At 53.7% G+C, this 24,816-nt stretch overlaps 2 protein-coding genes across 17 annotated transcripts in view; one reads left to right on the forward strand and one right to left on the reverse strand.

Annotated features, from left to right (window-relative positions):
• CLUAP1 (clusterin associated protein 1) overlaps window positions 1-1,803 on the forward strand; it is a 29,668-nt gene extending 27,865 nt beyond the window's left edge. For all 10 annotated transcript variants that reach the window (XM_020915345.2, XM_020915342.2, XM_020915344.2 and 7 more), the window contains one exon: window positions 734-1,803. In XM_020915345.2, coding sequence (XP_020771004.1) covers window positions 734-880 — 147 coding nt within the window. In that variant the 3' untranslated portion in view covers window positions 881-1,803. The remainder of the gene's footprint in view (window positions 1-733) is intronic.
• NLRC3 (NLR family CARD domain containing 3) overlaps window positions 1,802-24,816 on the reverse strand; it is a 30,644-nt gene continuing 7,629 nt past the window's right edge. The window contains exons 2-20 of one of the 7 annotated variants that reach the window (XM_020915341.2): window positions 21,904-21,996; window positions 21,096-21,157; window positions 20,650-20,851; window positions 18,810-20,559; window positions 17,710-17,796; window positions 15,987-16,070; window positions 15,275-15,358; window positions 13,880-13,963; window positions 12,251-12,334; window positions 11,608-11,691; window positions 10,930-11,013; window positions 10,305-10,388; window positions 9,662-9,745; window positions 9,220-9,303; window positions 7,048-7,131; window positions 6,561-6,644; window positions 5,805-5,888; window positions 5,334-5,417; window positions 1,802-5,028 (exon numbers count right to left, since the gene is read on the reverse strand). In XM_020915341.2, the coding sequence (XP_020771000.2) occupies window positions 4,938-5,028; window positions 5,334-5,417; window positions 5,805-5,888; window positions 6,561-6,644; window positions 7,048-7,131; window positions 9,220-9,303; window positions 9,662-9,745; window positions 10,305-10,388; window positions 10,930-11,013; window positions 11,608-11,691; window positions 12,251-12,334; window positions 13,880-13,963; window positions 15,275-15,358; window positions 15,987-16,070; window positions 17,710-17,796; window positions 18,810-20,559; window positions 20,650-20,827 (3,198 nt within the window). In that variant the 5' untranslated portion in view covers window positions 20,828-20,851; window positions 21,096-21,157; window positions 21,904-21,996 and the 3' untranslated portion in view covers window positions 1,802-4,937. The other 6 variants (XM_070460815.1, XM_070460816.1, XR_011485410.1 and 3 more) reach the window with 6 other exon arrangements.

Below are 24,816 nucleotides of genomic sequence, written 5' to 3' on the forward strand. Positions count from 1 at the left end.
GGAGAGCATGGCTGGAGGGTGCTGAGAGGGCAGAGAGCAGGGCCTGTGTGAGCTCAGAACTCGCTTAGGGGTTTGCTGTGAGGCCATGGAGAGCAGGACTGAGTAGCTGTGGAGGAGGATAGGTTACATGTTAGAGTGTTTTTTCAAACAGAGGGCAATTGTGCGTTGGTGGGAATGGTCTGTATAGAGTGACCGACCATCCTGGTTTCCCCAGGGGTACAGGACCTGCAATTTGAAAAAGCTGGCTGAGTTGGTGACCCTCATTTAGATGATGAGAGAGAGAGAATGATTCTTTTAGTTTGCTCCTTACACCCATTTCCTGAGTGGCTTTCCATCCAAAAGCCAAAGTAAGCCCCCCTCCCTCTCTCCAAGCCCCTGTCCTCCTGGCTGCCTTCTGTGATGGGGGTGTGTGTGGAGGGAGCTCTGGGCCTTTACAATCAGATCCATGCTGTTCCTGAGACAGAAGAAGGAAAACCACCTGCAGCACCAGCCTTAGCTCACATGCGGCTGTTTAAGGACACACTTATGCATGTGTTACTATCCCATCCAGCAGTCTGTAGACCCTGACCCTGTTCTTATGCCCCACGGTCTCACTGTTTCTCTTCCAAGCTCTCCCTTCACATAGGTTTTGCTGGTTATTGAGCTGCTAGTGAAAAAGCAAGGTAGGGTCTTTGCTGACATGACATCAGCAACCAGAGGGACCCCTCAGCTGTACTCACTGTCTCCTCTGCAGGAAGACTTGGAGGACAGTGAGATTGACATGGAGGATGACGAAGAAGACGACGATCTGGAAGATGAGAGCGTGGCACTCTCACCAGCTAAGCCCAGTCGAAGAGGCCGGAAACCTGAGCCCCTGGATGAGAGTGACAGTGACTTCTGACCTTCTTGCTGAGGGACCTAGGCAGATTAAAACCCTCAGATTTGTAGGGAAAGGGGAGATTGAGGAGGCAGAAGAAAAGAAGCTTTTGTTGGATAAGCCAGCTGGACTTGTTAATGAAGCAAAGCCTGTTTCTGGTTTAGTTTCCTGGGTGTTGCTCACACATTCCAAAGCTTAAACAGGAACCGGAGCCAGCCCCACAGAGAAGTTTTTTTTTTTTTGGCCTTTTCTCTCTCCTAAAACTTGGGAAATGCATGTATTCCTAGTGATTCACATCCATAGGGCAAAAACTTTTGAGAAATAACAGCCAACACCATGTAAATTTTGGCTGTTATGTTTGTCACACTTTTTCTCTGAAAGTCAGTGGGACCTTCCCAGACTTGGGGCTGAAACTGGGCACAGGACTCATTTCAGGAACTTCAGGGCAGTCAGGACATTCATGTTGTATCATTTTTTGAGTCTAGGCTTTAATTCACTCTGTAGTCTTATTTTCCTTCTTCTGCACATTCACAATACCAAGCTTTAAATGTATTTTACTAACTAAAGTTTTCTGAAAGAAAGTAGCTAATTCATATGAAAATCAGCCTTCCTTGAAGATCAGGTAACAGAGAGATGCTCCAGGTCATGCACACTTCATTTTCTCTCAGAAGGCTGATGTTCCTCCATAGGAAGGGGGAAATTAAGGGAAAAGTGTTGGTACATATTCATGTTTCTGACTTAAAAAAATAAACCATATTGAATTTAATAGAATAGCACTAGAAGAATTTCCCTTTTGTGACGCAAGAAGTGACAGGTATGTGGATTTTGCTTTGCTTTGGTTTTGTTAATACACAGAACAAGCACAGAGGAGTTTTCATTTACTTTTCAATTATAAAATCAGAAGACTTGGGAAGTTCTTTATCTCAATAAATGTACTTTACACCATATTTTTATACTATTTTTATTTGAAAGTATAATTATTTGTACCTATAACATATAAATTCTTCTTCAAGAAAAGTTCATTGATTATTACTGGACATGTGAATTGTAGGAGGCTATGTGATAATTATTTCTGTCTTTGCTTTTTTTTCTGTCTTTCCCTAAATTTTACATAAGAGATTACTCTTTTTTTTGGTAAACATTCAGTGTTCAATTAATTCACCAGTAATTTGAGCTATCCCATCTTTGATAAGCTGACTAGGGAGTAAGTGTGTTGGGAGTCACGTGAACCTACTTGGAAGCCATGGCTTTTAAGCACAAGTTGCATCTTCTTGGATGTTACAGCTGTGGTTTAGCTGAATCTGACCTGACTTCTATTTTAAAAAACAAAAAATATATTTGTTTCCCTCATGTGATCTTTCTTCTGATGGGCTTTAACATGGGAACCCTGCCCAAGTCACAGATGATGTGTCCAACTGTTTCTAGGTAATTGTGTCCCAGAATGAAGCTCAAGACTATTTTAAGAAATATAAAAATCATCAGTCCCCAACAAGAGAAAGTTTTCAGTGTCTGGTATCAAAAATTACCAGGTGTAAGAAAAGTCAAGAAATGACTCAGAAAGGCCAGTCAATTAGTGGAAAAGGACAGACAATTCTGACTGTATTCCATATACTCAGACAACAGGAAAGCGTGAGCAGGCTGTGAGATGTGGAAGATGGAAAGTCTCTAGACTTTCAGAACTGCTGGAGGTTTAAAAACCAAGAGGGAAACCAAGAGCGGATTAGACACTGCAGAAGAAAACATCGCTGACCCTGAAGACACAGGGCATGTTTGTCCAACATGGAATACAAAAATCACCCCCCAAGTCCCATTGTGTTGGTTATCCATCTATTGCCTCAGCTTCAAATTCACCTTTTGGGCTGCTGTATGCTAGTGAAGCTGTTGCTTGTCAACCCTGCTTGAGGGCATAAGGGGGCAACAGAAGATGAGATGGTTGGGTGGGCATCACCAATTCAATGGACACGAACTTGGGCAAACTCTGGGAGATGGTGAGGAACAGGGAGGTCTGCCGTGCAGCAGTCTATGGGGTCGCAAAGAATCGGACACAGCGTGGTGACTGAACAACAGCAGCATGTTAGTCATGGTCAGTAGGGTGCTTGAGAGACTGGGGGAGGGAGGGGCTCCCTTTCCATCTCTGGCTGGCTTGTGCTGAGACCCCTGGGGCTTCTCCAGCATGGTCAGTAGGGTGCTTGAGAGACTGGAGGAGGGAGGGGCTCCCCTTCCAGCTCTGGCTAGCTTGTGTTGAGATCCCTGGGGCTTCTCCAGCATGGTCAGTAGGGTGCTTGAGAGACTGGAGGAGGGAGGGGCTCCCCTTCCAGTTCTGGCTAGCTTGTGTTGAGATCCCTGGGGCTTCTCCAGCGCTAGTTTCCTGCACGGCACCGCTGTCTCCAGCGTTTGACTGCTTTGACTGCTGTCCGTCACGTTCTCAACTCAGCCAGAGCAGTGCAAACCAGGAGACAATACAGCCACCTCTTGAAAGTGCTGAAAGAAAAGACTATCATCCTGGAATTCTATACCCAGAAAAAATACCTTTCAGAACCAGTAATCTGTTGAAGATTATTTAAGACTTCAGACCAAATTTCCCTGCCTTCCAAATAATTTTATAGCTGATTCTTTCCCCTCTAGTCTTGGATCCAATCAAAGCTCTTAAGTTGTTAAGACTGTAATAATAAAACAGCCCCAGCCTTTTTGTATTTTTCATGATGTTGATTATTTTTAAGAGGTCATGCTAGTTTTTCCCAGACTACCCCTCAATTTGGATTTTGTCTGACTGTTCCTTCATGATTAGATTCAGGCATGAATAGTACATCAGTGATGTGTCCTCCTCAGCCATCACACTGAGGGCACAGGGTGTCCATTTTTCCCATCATCAGTGATGTGGAGTTTCATCACTTTGACAAGGTGACATTTGCAAAATGTCTCCACTAAAAAAAAAAATACCAGCATATTTTTTTTTTTTAGCTTGTGGAACCTTAGTTTCCTCGACAAGAGATCTAACCCATGCCCCCTGTATTGGGAGCGTGGAGTCTTAACCTCTGGAATGCCAAGGAAGTCCCCAAAATGTCTCCATTTTTATGGAACCGTTGTAAATACCTCTCTGTGGGGTAATACTCAGAGACTGTATGATTTTCTTTCTTAGTAGGATTTCATTCATGGTTATATCATCCAATGATGTTTCTCACCCAAATACTCATTTTTAAAGAAACATTTGGAACAACAGTTACTGTTCAGGTTTTAAAATGATAATTATAACTTCCATAACCATTTTCCTTGGTTATGTAGTTGAAGAACCCCTGATGTTCATTTGGAATAGTTTTCCTTCAAACACTAAAAGGCATCTGAGGGAGTTTATGCCATGTGGAAGCTCGACTGTCTTGCTCTCATGGGGAAGCTGTAGATGCAGAAGTGCTTTGGGGAACCTAATACAGAAAGTATGAAGACATCGATATTTAACATGCCATTGATAACCACCATGCCAGATTCCAAGTGACATACAGTGGACATAATCTCTGAGAGACTTTGTAATGAGTGAAAGATGACAGAAACCTTGGAGAACTTTTTTTGTCTTTGCTCCAGAATCCTATAATTAAAGCCTTCCTTTCTCTTCAAAATTTTTTCCTGATTTTTCCATATGACTCTAAAGATCATACTGTCAGTGATGCCAAATTGACACTCTTCATGGGCTTGAAGATGGCAGTTCATTTCAGAGTGAGGGTGATTTTATCCAGGGAAGTCATGATAAGAAAAGGTAGGGGCACATTAAAGACCCCAGGACATAAATAGGCACTGACTGGCTTCTTGCTGATCTCTGAGTCCCGTCCCTGAGTCCCTTGGCAGAAGACCATCTGTTCTCTGTGCTGTAGCGGAGCGTCCATCTCTCCCCTGCCCGGACTGACCCTGGACCAGGAGAGGGGCTCGTATCCTCCTCTGGCAGCTTCTTTCCCTGCCTCCTTGCAGAAGACCAGCACTCTTGTGGGTCAGCATCATTCCCAGACTGCAGGAAGGCACCCTTGAGAAATAGTCCTTTTGTTGGAACGTTTTCAGCTATGTGTCTACCAGATCCACCAGGAACTTGTTTTGCTCACATTTCCACAGTGCACAAGGGAGCATTTGTCTTGATAGCCTCCGAGATCATCCTGGCACCAGACTCTCCAATGTGGTTTCCCTGGAGACTGGAAGAGAAGGATCAGGACAGGGCTTGAGAAACTGGCTGGAGGCCTGAAGAGCCTCATCAGTAAGGAGCAGGTGGTCACTACCTGAAACGCTAAACCCAGGTGAAACTTGCATGCTTCCACTGTCCCTCCCATGGACGAGGCTCCAAATGGCCCTCTTGTATACGGAGATCCCTGTGGAGCTACTGGGGGACTGGGATCAGCTGGCTTCGAGGTTCAGAGGGGAGGCGGGGCCTGACCTGGAAGCACTTCTAAGGGTGAACCAAACTGGTGGGAAAGGGCAGGTGCCACTGAGCCCCACTCACTTGATGTGCCGGAGCCCGTGGTTTCCAGACAGTGCAGTGGCAACGCATATCGCCCCCTCCATTCCCAAGGAATTCTCTTGAAGACTAGGCAGAGAAGAGATGGAGATGCCACAGTGAGCCCTTCAGGACAGAAGGACATGCCCAGGAAGCAGAACGGCACTCCCTTGGAGGGACCCGTCTGGGCCTCATTGGTCCACAGCTGCCATAGCAACAGCCAAGTGGCATTTAACCCCGAGACCCAAGTCTGCAAGCAGCGAGGTCGTCTCATGCAGGTGCCGCAGAGGACGTATGACTGAAAATGCGCAAGGGAACAAACCCATCCACAATACTGACTAATAATGACTATAGTGTCAGCTATTTGTATTTTGAAAAGGGAGCAGCTATGGCAGAAAGCAAGCAGTATGCTACAGGGAGAGTCCAGAAGAGAAGCTGGCTGCTCTGAGGCGCAGGTAGGTCTGTGCAGCCACTCACTTGAGTCTCCGGAGACTGGAATTGACCTTGAGCGCATTCGCCAGGGCTTTGGCTCCAGCCACCTCGATGGTGTTTCCTCTTAAGCTGTTAAGAAAGGCGGGAACCCTGAGGCACAATCTCAGGTCCAGTGACAGCTGAGAGGGGAGCCCGGCACCCCTTCCGGTGAGCGTGGGTGCCTGGGTGGAGGCAGCGTGGACTCAGCAACCGTGGGGGTGAGGTTGCTGCTCCCTTGCTCCTGGGCACAGAAGAGGGACTGGCTCTGGGGAGCAGGACGTGGGGAGGGCTGAGGCCAGCCCAAGCTGGTGGTCTGTTGGAGCCCTCGTCCTCCATTTTCATTCCAAAGAAAAGGGGCGGAGACCAGAGAGGCAGCCCTCCACCCAGAGGTGCACGTGAGCTTAGAACCCCAGCACTGCAGGAGCAGCAAGGACCAGACATGCCCAAGCCCCACAGAGCTTGGGCCGGAGCTCAAATCTTCTCACAGGCTGGGTCAGTGGCCACTGCCCCCTCCCCAGGGCCCCTAAACGGCCTGGGGACATGTTCAGCCTGGGCAAGGCCAAGGAGAAGAGGACCCATGAGTGACCCCCAGGAAAAGAGGGTGACAGGGAGCTGGAGAGGCCAGGGCTGCTTGATCTCTGTGAAGGCATTGAAGTGATTGCGGAGTTTCCACGGACATGTTCTCCTCCCATATATGATCACTCTGAGTCAACAGCTTGACTTTGTGGGCAAGAGGCTCTAGCCAGAGACTGGAATACTTACTCTAGAATCTCCAAGGTTCTGTTCACAGCCAGGGCCTCCCCGAGTGCCTGGGCCCCCGGAGCACCAATGGAGGCCACCTGGAGACTAAAAGGAGACACAGTCATTGCAGATGGGCAGCCTCCAGCCTTCATACCCGCCAGCCCAGCTCCATCCACATTCATCCTTCATCTCCACCACCCCCTTGACCTAGGGCTGAAACTGGTGAAATAGTGCTGAAAGTTGTTGGTTTGTGGTGCGTCCAGAGAATGCTGCATCTCCTGCCCACACTGATGCCAGGCAGAGATCTGGACACAGGAAGTGCAGATGTTCTGGAGAGTTTGGGGGACACCCCCGGAACCCCTAGTTCTTATTTTTTAGATGTCTGATGTCCTAATCACTAATATTAAGAAAATCAAACCCACCTGCCTTGCCTGGGAAACACGGATGTTTAGTGTGGAAAGATGGCTAAGGGCCAGCTTCCTGGGCTGCTGTGCACGTCAGGACTTACTAGAGAGCAGTGAGGGCTGTGTTCACCTTCAGCGCGCTGGCCAAGGCAGAGGCACCTTCATCCCCGATGGCGTTCTCCTGTAAACTGAACGCAGAGCCTGACCCCTGGGTGCACGGGACCCGAGCCAATGCTCTGGCAGGACGTGCTGAGCTTGGACCTTCTAGATTTAAATCAGAGCACACAGCCCATAGTAGATGATCTCTGGGGATCATTGCACCTCCTGTGTGGCCACTGCCCCATGGCCGCCTAATGACTGTGCATAGTGGTCTGGAGTCTGCATGAGTCTAGACCATTAGGCAAAACAGAAATGGACACATGGAAATACTGTGCAAAAGAAACTGGTGTGATTTTCAAAGCCATCCAGGAAATCAAAGCCCTCAGTCCTCAAGCCATTCTTGCTGGTCAGTGTTTTACAGCTTTTTTTGTTTTTTCTCTTTTCCTTCCACACTGGAGGAAAGTGTCAGGCCCTGGAGCAATAAAATGACTAAGAGTTTAGTTCAAGTGGACATTGGTACGTTTGAGGGAGCAATTTGCATTGACAATCTTAGCAAACATTTAAGTGCCTTGGGGACCAGCAAGCCCAATCCTGGCCTCCTGGAACTCAGGTGGGGGAACCTGTGAGATGAGAGTCATCAAGTGTGAGGTGCCCTCCCCAGTGTGGTCACAGAGGCTGCTTGGCAGAACTAGGTCTAGACCAAGCCCGCAGGTGAGAGATGGGGGCGGGCCTGGCACATCCAAGGAACCCAGAGAAATTGGGTCAAGTTTCTGAGGTGTGGAGTGAGGCCCCAGGGGTGCAGAGGAAGCAGGACTTCAGGGCCATGGGAGCCACACTGAGGGCTGGACTCCACTCTGCAGGCACTGTGCAGTCAGCTGAACTTGTTCAGGACGGGGATAGATTGACGTTTGGGAGAGAGCTTTGGCCAGCAGTGTGAGAGGAGGGACTGGATGTGGAGGCCGCGGCAGTGATGCAGGTGAGTGATGCTAGCGGTCTGGACAGTGGCCGTGTGGGTGGAGGGGGCTGGGTGGAATGTCGGGAGGAGAAGCGACAGGACTTGGAGATGGGCTGCGGTGGGAGGTGAGAAGGACGGTGATGTTTCTAGCTTGCACAGTTGGTGGCCAGAACCCCTCACACGGTGAGGAACCAAGAAGCAGGCTTGTGGGGGAGGTAAACCGGGTCCACCCCGGGGGAAGTGGAGTGGGCAGTGGACACGGGGGTCTGAAGCTCAAGAGAGTGGTCTGAGCTGTAGATGTGGGCACCTCCAGGACTTTGAAGGGGATTGGAGCCCCGGGTGAGGAGGAGCTTTGAGAAACACATCATTCAGGGGAAGATGACCCAGGACAGGACCCTGAGGAAGAGCACGTTCAGAGCCAAACGGAAGGACCTGCCGGACGGGGTATATCAGAAGCTGTGGGAGCATGAAAAGCAGGTGGAGCTCAAAGGTAAACACAGAGTGTGCACCTCACTCAGCAGTTCTGCTCCCAGGCGTGCACGAGAGAGAACTAAAAGCTTATATCCACATGCAGAAACTTGTGTATGAACGTTCACAGCAGTGTTACTCGTGATGGTCCAGAAGTGGAAGCAACCCAAATGTTCATCAGCGGGTGAGTGGGTAAGCATCATGTCTGTCCATGCAGTGGAGTATTACTCACTCGTAAAAAGGAATGAAGCCCTGATACATGCTACAGTGTGGATGGACCTTGACACCATTACACTAAATGACAGACGTGAGTCAGAAAGGTCACATATTCTATGACTTAAATTTTGTGAAATGTCCAGAATAACCAAATCCATAGAGACTGTAGAGTAATGTTTGTCAGGACTGGGGGACTGGGGAGGAAGTGAGGTGTGAGTGCTGATAAGCATGAGGTTTTTCGTGAGGTGACTGAAGTGTTCAAAAATTGATTTTAGTGATGGTTGCCCAGCTCTGCGAATATACGAGAAACCAGTGATTTGTACACCTTAAAGAATGGATTATATCTCAGCAAAGCTGTTATTTTGTTAAAAAAAAAAAAAAAATATATATATATATATATAAACACACAACACCAAGTCAGATGGAAACATGCTGTCTGGCCCTAGAGCCGAGGAGGCTGTGTGCCGAGGGCAGGAGACCCGGTGGGCAGCAGGGTGACTGACTCTGCGCCTCCCACCCCCTCGGAGGCCCCACTTACTCGAGGCTGGTCAGGCTCGTGTTGAGCTGTAGTGCTTGTCCCAGGGCCTTGGCAGCGCCGGCCTGGATGAAGTTCCACTGCAGGCTGGGCAGACACACACACACATGACCACGTGGCCCAGGGCAGAGCCAGGAGGTCCTGGGAGCTTCGGGCCAGGGTGGGCAGAGGTCCTGCAATCCTCCCCCAGGCTGGTCCAAGGGGGTCAGCATGCACTCTGGCTAGTGGAGGGGCCCCCGCGTGGAGCATGTGACACAGCGCCCACCTCCCACCACTGGCCTCTGCATGGATCAGCCAGGAAGCAGAGCAGGGAGCCGGGCACAACCTGCTGAGGCCGTGCCAGGGGCGGGGACCCTGAGCTCGACTTGGCCTCCTGCCTCCCCTGGTTTGAGTGGGGCCCTGCAGCTCTGGGAGGACAGGCCAGCTGGGCGCGCCATGGACTCACTGAAGGGACGTGAGGGCGCGGTTTTCTCTCACTGCCTCTGCGATGGCCTGGGCGCCCTGGTCGTGGAGTAGGTTGGCTGTCAGGCTGGGCAGAGGGGAGGGGGCAAGTGAGCCGGAGCCAGCAGTGCAGCCCCCATCCTTGCTCCCTGGGGATCCAGACCACTCCCCTATCCCCAGCCCCACCCCAGGGCTGTGTCCTGTCCGCTGGGATTGCCGGGCTCAGGCTCTCAGGGCACTTGAATGTGCTCCCTGGCGCCGCGCCTGCCACATGTCTTGGGGGTGGGCAGGGGGCAGGCTCTGCTTGGTGGGCCTCCATCCCTGGTCACCTGCCAGGAGGTGGCAGAGCTGCCTGGTGACTCACTCACTCCTGGCCCCTGTGCTGGGACCCCCCCACCCCCAGCCTTGCTCCTATATTGTTGCAGGGGTGCGGGCTCAGGGCAGGGCGACTGTCACCACTCACTCCATCCTTGGGTACTTTGCGGCATCAGAGGGGGACTTGTGTCAGGGTCACCACCAGGCCTCCCGGCCACCCCCCAACCATGTCCTTCTCCCAAGGGTCCGCCCATCAGCTCCCAGCTCGGTGTGGGCAGGGCCCCCGGTGGCATAAGAGAGCCTTAGGAAGCCCCGCCTGCCCCCTCACGTACTCCAGACTCTTCAGGGTGCTGTTGGTGCGGAGAGCACGTGCCAGATCCTGGGCTCCCTCCGGGCTGATGGAATTTTCTCGAAGGCTGAGGAAAGAGATGACCCTGAGCTGCTGATGGACAGAGGAGACTTTGGTGGGGTCGGGGGGCGGGTGGCGCGGCATCCAGGTGCTCAGGCTGTTTAGAAGCCAGGAACCCCAGGTGGATCCTGGGTGGAGGCAGGAAGAGCCTGCCCCAGGAAGCCCCCGCGCAAGGCTTGCCATCCACGTGTTCCCTTGTCCCGGGACTGTCCACGGGAGGACAGACAGTCCAAGAGGAAGAGGATAAGACGCCAGGACCTCAGAGGTGTGAGGGGAGGGGCAGGCTGGCATGCTTGGGTGTCTGCAGGCTTGCCCTCAGGAAGGAGGTGGCAGACCCGCCTGCTGAGGCTGCCCCCCTCCCCCTGTCCCCATGAGTGGGGGCGCAGGCGGCCGGGCTCCAGCGCCAAGCTGCCCAACCACGGCTCTTCCCCTCCGAGGCCCTCGGGGTGGGGGTGGGAGTGGGGGCTTCTCAGCACCAGCCTTTCCCTCCACGTCCCAGAGTCCCTTCAGACCCCCAGCCAAGGAACGGAGGGAAGGGCGGGGCTTACTTGAGGCTGAGGAGCGTCTGGTTGGTGCAGAGGGCCCCCATCAGCGCTGCTACTCCCGGGTCACTGATGGAGTTGCTCTGCAGGCTGCAGACAGAGGACAGGGTGCCCTGGGCGTGGCTGCCTCAGGACCCGGGGGGAGTCCAGCCGGGGTCATGGCACTGAGGCCAGCAGGGGGCTGGGGGCCCTGTGCCAGCCCCGTGCCCTCCCCATTCCTCATTCCTCTCCCATGCCCATCAGTCCAGCCCCTGCCAGCCAAGGGCAGGTGGGTCCAGCACCGCCAGTGCCAGAGTTTAAACATTGCCTCAATTTGGGCGGCTCTGCACGGCTTCCGAGGGGACGTGTGTCTGCAGCCCCCAGAGAACATGGCATAGCCAGGTGTCCCCACCCCCCCCCCCCACAGACCCCAGAGCCAGCCCTTCCACAGCCACCTAGGCCAGCTTCTAAAGGGCACTTGGCGCTTGTCACTCTGAGAACTCCAGAACCAACACCAACCTATTGTCCAGGGAGAGGCAGCTGGCCGGGTGGGCTGGAGGGAGAGACATTCGGAGCACAGAGTGCCCGGCTGGCAGGCTGGTGGGTTCTGACTGACAGCCCTCCACCAGGACCTGCCCCCCTGCTGGCCAGGGAACCCCGGGCGGGGAGTCACCCTCTGCCCACAGCCACCCCCTGGGGACTCACTCCAGGCTCTTCAGGCCCTGGTTCACCATCAGGGCCTCCGCCAGGGCCTTGGCGCCTCCATCGCCAATGCTGTTGCTGGAGAACCTGCAAGAGAGGGGACATGGGTGGAGCAGCCAGGCGGGGTGAGGCCAGGAGGGGTCAGAGTCTGGGAGCCCTCCAGGGAAGGGCTGTCTCTGGTCTCAAGGGTGCCCAGTACACAGTTTCTTCTGCCTGAGGCCGGCTGGCAGGTGGCCTTTGTAAGAGATCAAGGTAGCAGTGTCCTTCTCGACTCCTTGATGGGGACAGAGCCAACCCTTCAGCGAGAGGCATTTGTGATCTTTGTATGAAGGTGGCAGTCACGGTGAGCCTGAGAGAGCTGGAGCTCACTCCTTCCTGGGAATCTGGATCTCCATTTTCCTGGCTCAGGGTTTTGGAGTCCAAAGCCAGCTATCTAGTACCCACTCATTCAATCATTCATTCATCCATCTGCTCACCCACCCATCCATCCATCCATCCATTCATCCATCCATTTACTGACTCATCCACCCACCCATTCATCCATCCATCCATCCATCTACCCACCCCATGCTCACAAATATTTGTGATAAGCTGGGCATTGTGCCAGACATGAAGGGTACCAGTTTGGCCCTTCTGCATTTCTCACATGAGCTCCTTCAGACTCCTGTTTTGCTTCAGGGCATCTGCCATCTGCTGGGTTCCCACTGGCCCGATGGAGTTCTTCTGCAGGCTGAAGGAGAGGAGTCCTTCAGTAAAGCTGGCCACAGGCGTTCCCAGGCCAAGGACAGTCTGGTTCAAGTTTACTGCAGCATGGGGGAGGGGTCTCCAGGAAAGGTCCTTGGATTGTTGCCAAAATGTTGCTAATAGACTGATGGAGTTATGTGAAGAGTAAGAGGCTACAGGCGGGGCTTCCCTGGTGGCTGAGTTGTAAAGAACCCTGCTGCTAATGCAGGGACGCAGGTGCGATCCCTGGGTCGGGAAGATCCCCTGGAGAAGGGCATGGCAACCCACTCCAGTATTCTTGCCTGAAGAATCCCATGGACAGAGGAGCCTGGCGGGCTATAGTCTATGGGGTCGCAAAAGAGTCAGACACGACTTAGCAACTAAACAACAAAAAGAGGCAGGGGCAGCTGGGCCTTCCCTTGAGGGGCCAGAAAGCAGTGACCAGTGAACACTGTTAATATCCATCAACCTCCAAACTGGAGACTTTCTGAAGACTTCTACATACAAGGCCCACTGGCCCCTCACCTGACCAGCCTTCTCAACACTCAGCAGACTGCCTCCATTCAGACCAACCTGCAGCCTGCCCCCCAGCCCTGCAGTCCTCTTGAGGGCAGACCCTGGCTTAGGCTCCTCATCTGCTGCTTCCTCCTACACTAAATCTGGAGGAGGAAGACGCTACAGGAGGACCCCTGCATTCATCCTAGAAGGACAGGCAGGCCAGAACCTCATCTGTGTGAGGCTAACTACAATCTAAACAAAATGGAACTTTCCTTGGTTCCAAAAGAGCAGGGGGAGAAAAAGCCCTCCCCTCCTGTAGTTTCCTTGAGGAAACTAGGGATTATAAATCCTTTCCCTGTCCCTTTGAGAGTATGTAAATCTTTTTAAGAGCTATTAGTAGAAGTTAGCTCCTTGCCAGGCTTACAGCCTAGGAATGTCTTTGGTAAGGGCCTCTGCGCCACCTCTTTGAACCCTGCGCATCAAGGAGGAGAACACCTGCTCTGCTCTAAGTGCCTGCTTGTCGTAAAGACAGCAGTTTTCATTTTCCTCAGCATGAAGGCAGGAGGCAGGCACAGACGGCTCCCCCTCCCGGATGACAGGCAAATTTAGGATAAACTAAGTATGACAAATATTGCTATTCCAGTTCTCTTGTTTGAGGACAAGTTGTGGTTTTTCTTGAAAACCCACATGTAAAGGGTTGTGTCTGCTCGGCTGCAGGAAAGGGTGAGATTCCTTTCTGTCTTTGCCATCCCACTGGCAGATCACCTTGGATGCTCACTGCAGGTTAGCTGAGTGCTTACTCCAGTAATTAAGCAGTTTTGTACTTTTCTGCATTTGTGGAGAGGATTTCCCACATTGGCGGGAGGCTGTGTTTGTAATTATTGCCCCAACACCCGTTCTCCGGAAAAGCAGTGGAGGTCAGGTTTCCCAGGGGCCCTGCGGATGGCTCAGCAAGCCTTGGGGCCTTGTCCCATCCACCCCTCTGTGCGGGAAACAGGCCGTCGGGGAGGAGAGGAGGAGAGGAGCCGTCCCTGCCAGCCGGCACGCCACTCACTGAAGCACACAGAGGATCCGGTTGGCGGCCAAGGCCTCAGCCATGCACCTGGCACCGTCGTCCCTGATCCTGTTGCTCTGGAGGCTGTGGAGGCAAGGAGGGGCATCACTGGTGGCGCCCAGGAGGGCGCCCGGCAGGCCCTCACCCCGCACACCCAGCCAGTGGGGGAGCTGGCCCTTCCCACCGCTGCTCTGGCCTCAGGGCTTCCCTGGGGTCTCCAGGCACCTGCCTGCTGGCTGTGGACAAGGAGCCCCTGACAACTGGACCACAAGGTCATCGATAGTCTGAGTTACAGCTGAAACACAGCACCCAGGTGTTGGTGAGGACATGGAGAAATTGGAGCCCTCATCCCGGTTGCTGGTAGGAGCATTAGACGGTGTGGCCTCCGAGGAAAGCAGGCCTGGCCGTTTCCTCAAAAGGTTAAACACAGGGTCACCTGTGACCCAGCAGATCCCACTGCTATGTATCCACCCGGCAGAACTGAAAAAAGGTCCTCAAATGCTTGTGCACAGATGTGTACAGCACAGTAGCCAACAGGTGGAAACAACCCGTGTCCAGCAACTGCCGAGTGGATGAACAAATCGTGGTCCATGTAATAGAATATTATTCAGTCTTAAAATGGAATGAAATACACATGCTTCGACATGGATGAACCTTGAAAACATTCCACCGGGTGTAAGAAGATAGGCAAAAAAAAGCCTTACTGTTTGATTCCATTTACATGAAATCTTCAGACAGAAAGCAGATTGGTGGTTGCCAGGGGGCGTGGGAAGTGATTGCTGATGGGTAGAGGGACTCCTTTTAGGGGGATGTAAATACTTGGGAACTAGATCGAGGTGTTGGTTGCATAATTGTGACTGTACTAAATGCCATTGAACTATACACTCCAAAATGGTAAATTTTATGTGAATTTTGCCTCAGTGAAAAGAAGTAAATGAGCAAAACAGACTGGCAGTACGCATCAACTAAGGATGGATACAATCACAGGCCCCTTAAAGGAGCCCAGCAAACCTCAGCGCACTTGGGGAACCGTCTGGAAATGGGATTTCAGTGACTTGGAAGACAGCTCAGGGATCATCCTGATGTCATGGCCTTGGGGACCTCCCACTCATGGAGACAGGAACTTTTCCTCGTAGATTATTTTGCCTGTCAGACCTCCTCATACCTCTGCCCCTCTTCTCCTCCCTCCCCGGTTCAGACCCTGAACACCGGCGCAGTGAAGAGCTGGACTTAGAAACTTGCTCAGCACAGAGGATGCCCTGGCATCCATGGGTGGGAGCCAGTATCTTGTGGCTGCTGTTGGGAATTACCTCCCGCTCCACGGGTGGCACCTGAGGAGATGGTTTTCTGAGTCACCTCCTGGGGGCAGAGAGGCAGCAAGCAGGTGACACGTACCTCAGAGAGGCCAGGGTGCGGTTAATCTTCAGAGCATCCGCCAGTGCCTTGGCCCCTCGAGGGCCGATGGAGTTACTGCGGAGACTGGCGGAGGAAGAGAAAGGACCAGTTATCCAGTTCCCAGGGAGGGAGAAGTTACTCAGACCTTTAAATCCACGCTCCTCGAAGACAATGTGCCAGGGCTTGTGCTAGACACTCAGTCGCGTCTGACTCTTTGTGACCCCATGGACTGCAGCCCGCCAGGCTCCTTTGTCCATGGGATTCTCCAGGCAAGTACTGGAGTGGGTTGCCATTCCCTTCTCCAGGGGATCTTCCTGACCCAGGGATTGAACCTGGGTCTCCTGCATAGCAGGTGGATTCTTTCCCATCTGAGCCACCAGGGAAGCCCTGTCTGGTGGGACTGAGGCAGAGATCTTTGTTTAGGCAAATAAGGAAGGCATTCCCTATGGTGGCCCCACACAAAGGGGAGAAGGAAGCAGGGTCTGATGGACTAGTGGGCTTGGGCTGAGTGTGGAGAAGAGATGATAACACCAGGTTCAAGGCCAATATTCTGGTGCTTCTATAAGCGAGTCCCAGCAGCTGAGCAGGAGCCAAGACTTGGCTGGCTCAGCTTTCCTGTCCTTCCAGCCCACCCTGGGGAGAGTATTCCCCACAGGGCTTCACATGATGGTTCACAGGCTCCCCCCATCCCAGTGGTGAGGGTCCTACTTACTCCAGGGTGGTCAGGCTTCTGTTGACGAGGAGGGATCTGGCCAGAGCTTTGGCCCCTTTGTTACTGATCTGGTTCTCAGCCAAGCTGCCCAAAGAGAAGGAGAGGGTGCTTAATGTGGGTCTGTAACCTCATCACCTCTTCTGCAACTTCAGGCCTGTGATGCAAACCTGTCAGCCACCATAGCATCATCAGGGCCTGGACTCAGGTGGAGACCAGATGAGCCAGGTCCAGGAGCTTGGGCATGGTAAGGCCAGAGTGGGTGGACAGACCCTCACATTAGCAGAGGGCCCCGTGTATGCGTGCTCAGTCACTTCAGTCTTGTCTGCCTCTTCGCAGCCCCATGGACTGCAGCCTGCCGGACTCCTCTGTCCATGGGATTCTCCAGGCAAAAATACTGGAGTGGGCTGCCATGCCCTCCTCCAGGGGATCTTCTCGACCCAGGGATCGAACCTTTGTCTCATTATGTTTCCTGCACTGGCAGGCAGGTTCTTTACCACTAGCACCACCTGGGAAGCCCAGCAGAGGGCCTCAGGGAGAAGTCTGACCGCAATCAGTGCAGCAGAGAGGACGGGCAATTACTGCAGACTCCAGCCAGGGGTGTGCTGGAGAACCAGCTCTCAGGAAAAAGCAAAATAACAAAAGCCCTGATCTGTTGCACTGCCTAATTTCCATGGTGTAAATACTCCCACCATGGCCAATTTCTAGCACTGTCAACATGAAAAAATTCCTGAAAGCCTTAGGCTTTAGTCAGCTCTCATGAACTGGTGGATGAACTTGTGGCTCCAGCACACCCTCGGCCCCTGTCCTTTCTCTAAAGCAAGAAAGGAAAATGGTTGAGTTATGAAGCTGACTTTAACAAAATGTACATCTCTATCTACCTTGAGAGGGTGTACCCTGAACACACTGAGGAGTGGTCCAGAGGCCCCCTGAACCCCTACTGTTTACCCTCCTCAGGCACAAAGGTATATATCCAAAGTCACCCAGAGCTCACCTCTCTGACCACTATCCTCAATGACTTACTTTTGGTCTGGACTCGGTCTATATTTTTGTCTTTTCAGATAAAGATGATTTCAAAAGCTGGAAGCTTATGTGAGGCTTATGAAAAGTTACTCTCTGAGTCTTATTTTCTCTAAATTCACTTCCCTAGTTCTCCCAAAGCCAGCTGCTGGTCATCACATCGATTTGGCTACACATCAGGGTGTTATTCAGACTCGGATATGTTATTTATAGGAGAGATTTCATGAGCATATAGATCTGCTCTTTAGTTAGTATATAAACTGTCATCTAATTAGACTATTAAAGATGCAATGTTTAAAATTGTTTTAATTAATATGAATTTTTAACTTAAAAGTTTGGATTTTTTTTTTAAAGATGTAACTGTGCTCAGAATACCATCCAAGGGCAAACTCGGAGAGGCATGTAGAGTGGATCGGGCCTGGCAGTACATCTGCGCATACGGTATTGGGAAAAATGGTTCTGTATCTACAGTAGCATCTGACCCTCGCCATGTCCTTTCTTTCTTTTTACAAGTGAGGTACCTGGGCCTCTGGAACTTTCTGGAATGGGTGGAAACAAGCAACCTGCACCCCGAGTCACATGCCCCAAAGATACCTCTCTTGGAGAGCACCACAGGCCACTTGAGCAGAGAGGAGGATGTGAAAAGAGCCCCGGACCCTGAGAGACAGGTGAGCACCCTGTGCGGGGTCTCCTGGGTCTGTGTTACCTGAGCCTCTGAATGCGGCAGTCTTTCCCACTCAGCACGCTGCCCAGCAGGTCCATCACGGGGTCCTGGAGCTGGTTGGTGTCCAGCCTGGTCAGGAGGAACAGCAGTAGTGAGCGGTCCTACCACTGCCGTGGGCAGGTGGGATGAGGCCCCTGGCAGCAGAGTGGGCGCTAAGTTCAGACACCTAGGCTGAGACCCTCCGCCGCCCCTTCCTCTCCATCCCAGCGAAGCCCCTGCCGAGCGGCTCAGAGATCTGTGCCAGGACACCTGCGTGCTCAGAGTTCTCCCACCAGGCGACTTGGGAGTTTCAGTGGCATAAACCATGGGTTTCTGACCCGCTGGGCTGTCTTCCCTGCAGCCCCCACACTGTGTGTGTCGGTAGGACATCAGCTGCCCTCCTTTAAGGATTATAGAAGCTATTCTGAGGTCCCCAGTGGCCCTGGTCATCCAGCCTTCCCCTCCCCGCCACCGAAGTCCAGAGAGTGAACAGAGGACGACAGGCTAAGGGTGGAGTGAGTGGGTGTGGCCTCTGTCAGCACTGGGGTGATATATGGGGTGTTGTAGAGCGAGTGTTTTGGGGTATAAGATATACTGGTGTTTACACCCCACCCCACCCCCCGCCTCAGGAATGTGACCTTCTTTGGAAATAGGGTTGTTGCAGATAACGAGTGAGGATGAGGTCATGGTGGAGTGAGGTGGTCTGTAACCCAGCGTGGGGACCAGTGTCCCCACAAGAGAGAGAGATCTATGAGAAGACAGACATGGAGGAGACAGCCGTGTGACCTCAGAGGCAGAGCCTGGGTCTGCAGGCCAAGGACTGCCAGCAGACACCGCAGGCTGGGAAGGCCAGGAATGACCCAAGGACCATCCCTAGAGGTCTCCCAGGGAGCATGGCCCTGCTGATGCCTTCCTCTCAGACTCCAGTCTCCGCAACTGGGAGAGAAGAGGTTTCTGTCACTTGAAGCCGCCTGGGTCGTGGTCCTTGGTGACGGCAGCCCCAAGACGGGACACAGGGGGGCGTGGGGACGGGAGGAGCCCGCCGGGTCCTCACTGTACCCTCCTCCCGCACACCCCGCGCTGCCCCTGCCCCCAGCGCCCACCTCAGGCTCTGGCAGTAGAGCAGCTGGGGCAGCAGGCTCTGGAGGACGCCTGGGCCGAGGCGCAGGGGCAGGGGGGCCTCCGGGGCGCAGACGTCGGACACCTGCAGGAGGTAGGCCAGGGCGGCGCGGTGCGGGGGGCTGGTCAGCCTGGCCAGGCCCCCGCTGGCCACGGCCCCCTCCACGCTGCGGGCCAGCTCGGTGTGCTGCAGCTCGCGCAGGCAGTGCAGGACGTTGACGGCCCGGGCGCAGACTGCCACGTCGGGGCGCAGACAGCCCTGCAGGAGCTCGGCCACCTGGGCCCGGTAGCCCTGGTGCTCGCCCTGGGTCAGCAGGGAGCCGGCCAGCAGCGCATTGACCCTCGGGGACAAGAGGCCTGAGAGGAATCGCAGGAAGATGTCGAGCCGCCCGTCCTCGGCCTGCATGGCCCGCTGGGCCGCACTACGGAAGTGAGTGAGGAAGCCCAGCCGGGGCCAGGACACGCCGCCCTCGGTGAAGAGGTCGAATATGGCCCTCTTGGAGGCGCTGCAGTAGTATGCGGCCGCCACGAACTCCTGCAGGGACAGGTGGGTGAAGCAGTAGGCGGCCACGGAGGCCAGCGTCTCCTCCCGCTGCAGGAAGCGGCTGCACAGGGCCGTCTGTAGCAGCGCAAGGTCCACGCCCAGCACCTTCAGGTCGGGCTCGTAGAACACGTACTTCTTCCTGATCAGCCCGTGGAAGGCCAGCCGGCCCAGCGTGCCCACCAGCTTGCGGCCGCTGTGAGCCAGCTGCTCAATACGGGGGCTCGCCTTGGCCTTCTCCTGCCCCTCTCCGCCAAGGGCCATCCTGAAGTACCACGAGTAGAGCTCACACAGGGTCCTCGGGGGCCACAGCTCAGCGTCCGGGGGCCCCGGCCTGTGGCGATGCAGGTGGCCCAGCGCTGCCCCTGCCAGCCGGCAGAAGGCCGGGACGGTGCACATGAGGTACAGGGCCCGGTCAGCCTGCACCTGGCTCAGGACCCAGCCCGTGAGGACAGGGTCCTCGGGGAACATCTGCTCCAGACAGGTCTTGATCTCCTCTTCACTGAAGCCCCGGATCTCGGTCATCCGGTCCACTAGGCCCCCCGGAATCTGGCCAGCTGCGCCGGGACGGGAGGTGATCCAGACAGACACTTCCGGGAAGAGGTTGCCCCGGATGATGTTGGTGATCAGGTGGTCCACTTGGATCTCCTTCTTGGGGTCCGTGCAGGCCACGGTGTTGGAGAAGTCCAGGGGCGTCTTACACTCGTCCAGGCCATCCAGGACCAGGAGGGCTTTGCTCAGCGCCGCTGATGCCAGGCCCGCCTCCCCAGCGTGCGGGAAGACGGAGCGGAGGAGTCTGTCTGCAGACAGCTTCTCATGGGTGTTGAGATCCCGGAAGGTCAGGGGCAGTACCAATGAGAAGTCCTTGCCCACCTGCCCCCGGGCCCAGAGGTGGACGAAGTTCCTCACCAGGGTGGTCTTGCCCACCCCGGCCACCCCGATGGTGATGGAGATGCGGGGGGGGATGGATACCCGCGACAGGGGCAGGAAGAGCCTGTCCAGGGCGATGGTCTTGGCCGAGCACCAGCCCCCGCGCGTGGCCTCCACTTGCGTGAAGTCGTGCTCCCTCAGCTGCAGGTCCGTCAGGCCCTCCACCAGCAGGAGGCTGGTCAGCCTTGGGGAGGGGCTGCCCAGCTCGGGGCCACCCCCGGTCCTGCTCAGCAGGGCCTCCCAGTGCCTCTGTATCCTCAAGTCTGCGGGACAGAGGCCATGGGGGAGAGTGGGAGAGGGGAGGGGGAAGGGGGAGGGGGAAAAGGCCCGGGGATCCCCATCCATGGGCCTACCATTGCCATGGGGCTTCAGCGGGCATTCTGGCGTCCTGTTGAGGGGCTGCGGGGCCTGGGAGCCCTGACTGCCTTTCCCGGCCAGCAGGTCCACCAGGGCTTTCACCTGCTCGGCTGGGGAGCTGGCGGCGTGGCCCTGGCCAGCCTCCCCGCCCGGGCGCAACTCCTGCTTCCTCATGGAGTCGGGGACTGCGGCCAGGGGCTGTGGAGAGAGGCCTGGGCCTGCTGCCTCTGTCGTCCTGCCCAGTGGCCTGGGACAGGTGACCGAGCCTCGGGGCCCGGGTGGGATGAAGGCCCACACTCTCTTCCTCCCCAGATGGCGGGCGGCTGTCCCTCGGTCTGGCCTCCAGGACGGGTTTGGTCCTGTGTGGCCACAGTAGGCCCTGCTGCCAGGAGCATCGCCAGGGCAGGGGACCCCGGGCTGGAATCTAAGCTCTGCCACTCACCGTCTGTGTGACACTGGACAGGCCGCCTGAGCTCTCTGTACTGTGGTGTCCTCATTTGTAACCTGGAAATGGAGCTAATTAGGAACAGGTCCACCGGCGAGAAGGGAAGGGTGGAAGAGTCCGACAGGGAGAGGCTGCGTGCGATACAGTCCCAGCCCCATGGCCTTCTGGAACAGGCAGAGCCATGGAGACAGCGCCGGCTGGCAGGGCTCTGGGGAGGAGGAGGAGCTGGCGGAGCACAGAGGATTACCAGGGCGCGGACGCGACTCTGTGTGATATTGCAACGATGTGTATGTTCGTCCAGAGCCGTAGAAGGAGCAGCACCATGGATGATGCTGATGCTGGTTCCGGGCTCTGGGTGACCGTGACGTGTCGTGTGGGTGACCGATTGTAACCAACATGCCCCTCCATCGGGGGAAGGCGCGTGTAGGCCGGCGGGGCGGGGAGAGGGAAAGCTCCATCTTTCCCACTCAGTTCTTTTGTGAACCTAAAACTACTCTAAAAACTAAAGTCTGCTAATTTAAAAAGAAAGGAGGCGACAAAAGGGAGGGGAGGACTAGTTCTCAGAGCAGCCTCTCAGGTCCTTTTCTTTTGTGTCCTATGAACCCGGGAAGCACAGGGGCTTCTCCTGAACCTCAGGCAGCATGTTTTCTGCTGGGGACAATGATGCAGGTGCTGAGGGGCAAAGCCCCACCCACCCACGTTCCCTTTCCTCCCTGGGGACTGGAGTGGGTCCCATGGCCAAGGCTGGCCGCCCCCGTGTGTCCCTCCCTCAACCAAGGCGGGCACTGGAGGACCCCCTCCTCACCTGCAGTGGGCAGGGTGTCCGGCCCTTGGCAGCCCCTCCAGCAGGGCCCCAGGCACTCAGCGGGCAGGGGTTGGCCATCCTTTGTCCACGGGTCTAGGAGAGAAAACAGGACGTGAGGCTGGGCAGAAGCTACACCTGCTGCCTTGGGTGGCAGTGGCTCTTTGAAACTGGTTGACCCACACCCTCCAGCCCTGGAGCTCTCTGGGTCCCGATAGGGTTCATTTAAGAGAGATCCACTGGAGATAGCCCTCGGGATCCAACACACTCCTCTACCTTGGATTTGAATTGGGCTTCCCAGGCATTTTAATCTTGGATGGATCTTTCTACCTGGAAAATACTAAAAGAAGTTTGTGTGTGTGTGTTCAGTCATATCCAACTCTCTGTGACCCAGTGGGCTGGAGCCTGCCAGGCTCCTCTGTCCATGGGATTCTCCAGGCAAGAATACTGGAGTGGGTTGCCATTTCCTCCTCCAGGGGATCTTCCCAGCCCAGGGATCAAATCCAAGTCTCTTGAGTCTCCTGCATTGGCAGGCAGATTCTTTACCGCTGAGCCACTTGAGAAGCCCAAAAGAAGCTTGGCAATAAGTAAAACGGTATTTTCCAAGCATTCAGTTCATGGTGACACTGAAGAGTTAGTGCAGCAAACTTGAGGTAGATAGTGTCCAACTGGGCTGAACTACTTTGGGACTTCAGAAATAGGCCAGGGCAAGGCCATGCTCCCTCTACTTCTCCAGGTCCCTTCTGGCTTTTAGTTCATTTTTCTCAATGTTAAGACCAAGGGGAAAAGAAACTGGTTAGGATACTGGTTTAAGTTGTGTTAATGTACACGGATTAATGGAGGTATTATTGAGGTTTTCCTTTAGATCCTTTGCGAAACTATAGTTTTTCTTATCTAGATCTTGCCAGTTTCTTCTTTGTGTCTTAAGTATTTTTAAATAATTCTTGTTATGAATTTTGTTGGGGTCAAAGAAAACAATTAGTTTTCATGTATTTTAATCTCATTATCCCATCCAGGTGTTAAGTATTCCCAGGAGTTTTCATTGTTTTTCAGTTAACTCTCTTTAGGCTTTTGAGGGGTTTCCCTGGTGGCTCAGGGGTAAAGAATCTGCCTGCCAATGCAGGAAACACGGGTTCCTTCTGTGACCTGGGAAGATCCGACATGCCGAGGAGCAGCTAAGCCCGTGTGCCCGTAGCTATGAGCTGTGCCCTAGAGCCTCTCAGAGCTTGCCTCCTGACCCTTTTGTGAGTCACAACTACTGGACGCTTGTGCTGCAACTGCTGAAGCCTGTGAGCCTGAGAGCCCTTGCTCTGCAATGAGAGGGACCACCGCAGTTAGAAGCCACAGCTGGAGAGAAGCCCTTTCTCACCTAGAGAAGAGCCCGGGCAGCAGCAAAGACCCAGCACGGCCAAAAATAAATGAATTATAAACCAGAAAAAAAAAACCAAAAAACCACCCCTCTCTTCAGGGTTTTGAATGACTGCAATACAAATAATTTTATCCTTTCTCTAAAAGCATAACTATGATTTTGAACACTTACTCTGCATGGCCAGACCTCACCGCTGCTGCCAGCAGTGTTGCAGGACAGCAGTTGTGGCAGGCATCCCTGTCCGACTCCTGACTCTCCCAGGAGTAGTTCTAGCCCAAACTGTTAGACTTGATGTTTGTGACCGGTTTCTTTTATTTCTTTTTAACTAAAAGTTTATTTATTTTTAAACTTCTTGGCCACCCCGAGTGGCACGCATGATCTTAGTGCCCCGACCAGGGATGGAACCCGTGCAGTGGAATCTTAACTGCTGGACTGCCAAGGAAGTCCTCTGACCAGTTTCTAATTAGTTCTCCTCTTGGAAAAGATTCCTTCAATTCCTCATTTCTTCTTGCCATTCAGGTTAACACTGTATAATACTTGTTGGAGGTTTACTGTGTTCCTGATCCTCTGTTAAGTACTGGACTCACATCATTTCCTTATGTTCTGTAACAATTCTCCTTACCATTGTTTCTTGCATTTTATAATGGAGGACACAGAGGTTCAGAGAGGTTCAATGACTGCCCAGGGATGCATGACTGGGAAGCAGTTGAATTGGACTAAAAACCATGGCTTCACTGACAATAATACTTGTGAACCATGGCTTCACTGACAATAATACTTGTGCTGTATAATCTACCTGCCTCTTAAGGTATGTTTCCACATTTTATAAAACTTCTAGGCTTGTCTGTTAAATGAGCAAATGACTTTTTAGCGGCATTGATCTAATCGCACGATTTATTATACTTCCAGTCATTCATCCAGCCAGCAGATGTTTACTGGGGCCCTGATGTGTGCTGGAGGCACTGGCGATGTAACGGTGAACAATTACTCCAAGTCCTCACCTTGTGAGTGTGGTGGGGGTGGAGGATAATGACGCTGAAGAAGAAAACAAGTGACTAAGCAGGGCAGTTCTGATGGCAGTTAGTGCCTGAATAAAATAAACCGTGCGCGTGATGGAGAGGGTCAGGGTCCAGGGGGAGTGCAGGGGGAGTCCCAGTGGCCAGGGAAGGCCTCTGTGAGAAAGCTACGCATGAGCAGAGATCTGAAAGGTGGGAGAGAGTCGTGCAGAGAACCAGGAGACCAACAGCCGCAAATCTGCGTGTTAGAGTGGCAGGACAAGGCCAGAGTGGACTTCCCTGCCGGTTGCTGGAGCACACTCGGTGAGCAAGTGGGCTCACCCAGGGGTTAGGGGGGCAAGGTCAGAGGGGCTTGAGCCCTGGTCACTGTCCTCAGGAGTGTGGACGTATCTCAGTGTATGTGAAGCCGCAGGAGGCAGTGCTGTGACCGATCTCGCCTTTAAACTGTGAGCTGCACCTGTGGATTTCCTAACATCAAACCAAACTTGAATTTCTTTTTTTTTATTTGGTTGCTTCGGGTCTTTGTTGTGG

Source organism: Odocoileus virginianus, chromosome 33, assembly GCF_023699985.2.
Source record: "Odocoileus virginianus isolate 20LAN1187 ecotype Illinois chromosome 33, Ovbor_1.2, whole genome shotgun sequence".
Classification (NCBI taxonomy): Eukaryota; Metazoa; Chordata; class Mammalia; order Artiodactyla; family Cervidae; genus Odocoileus; species Odocoileus virginianus.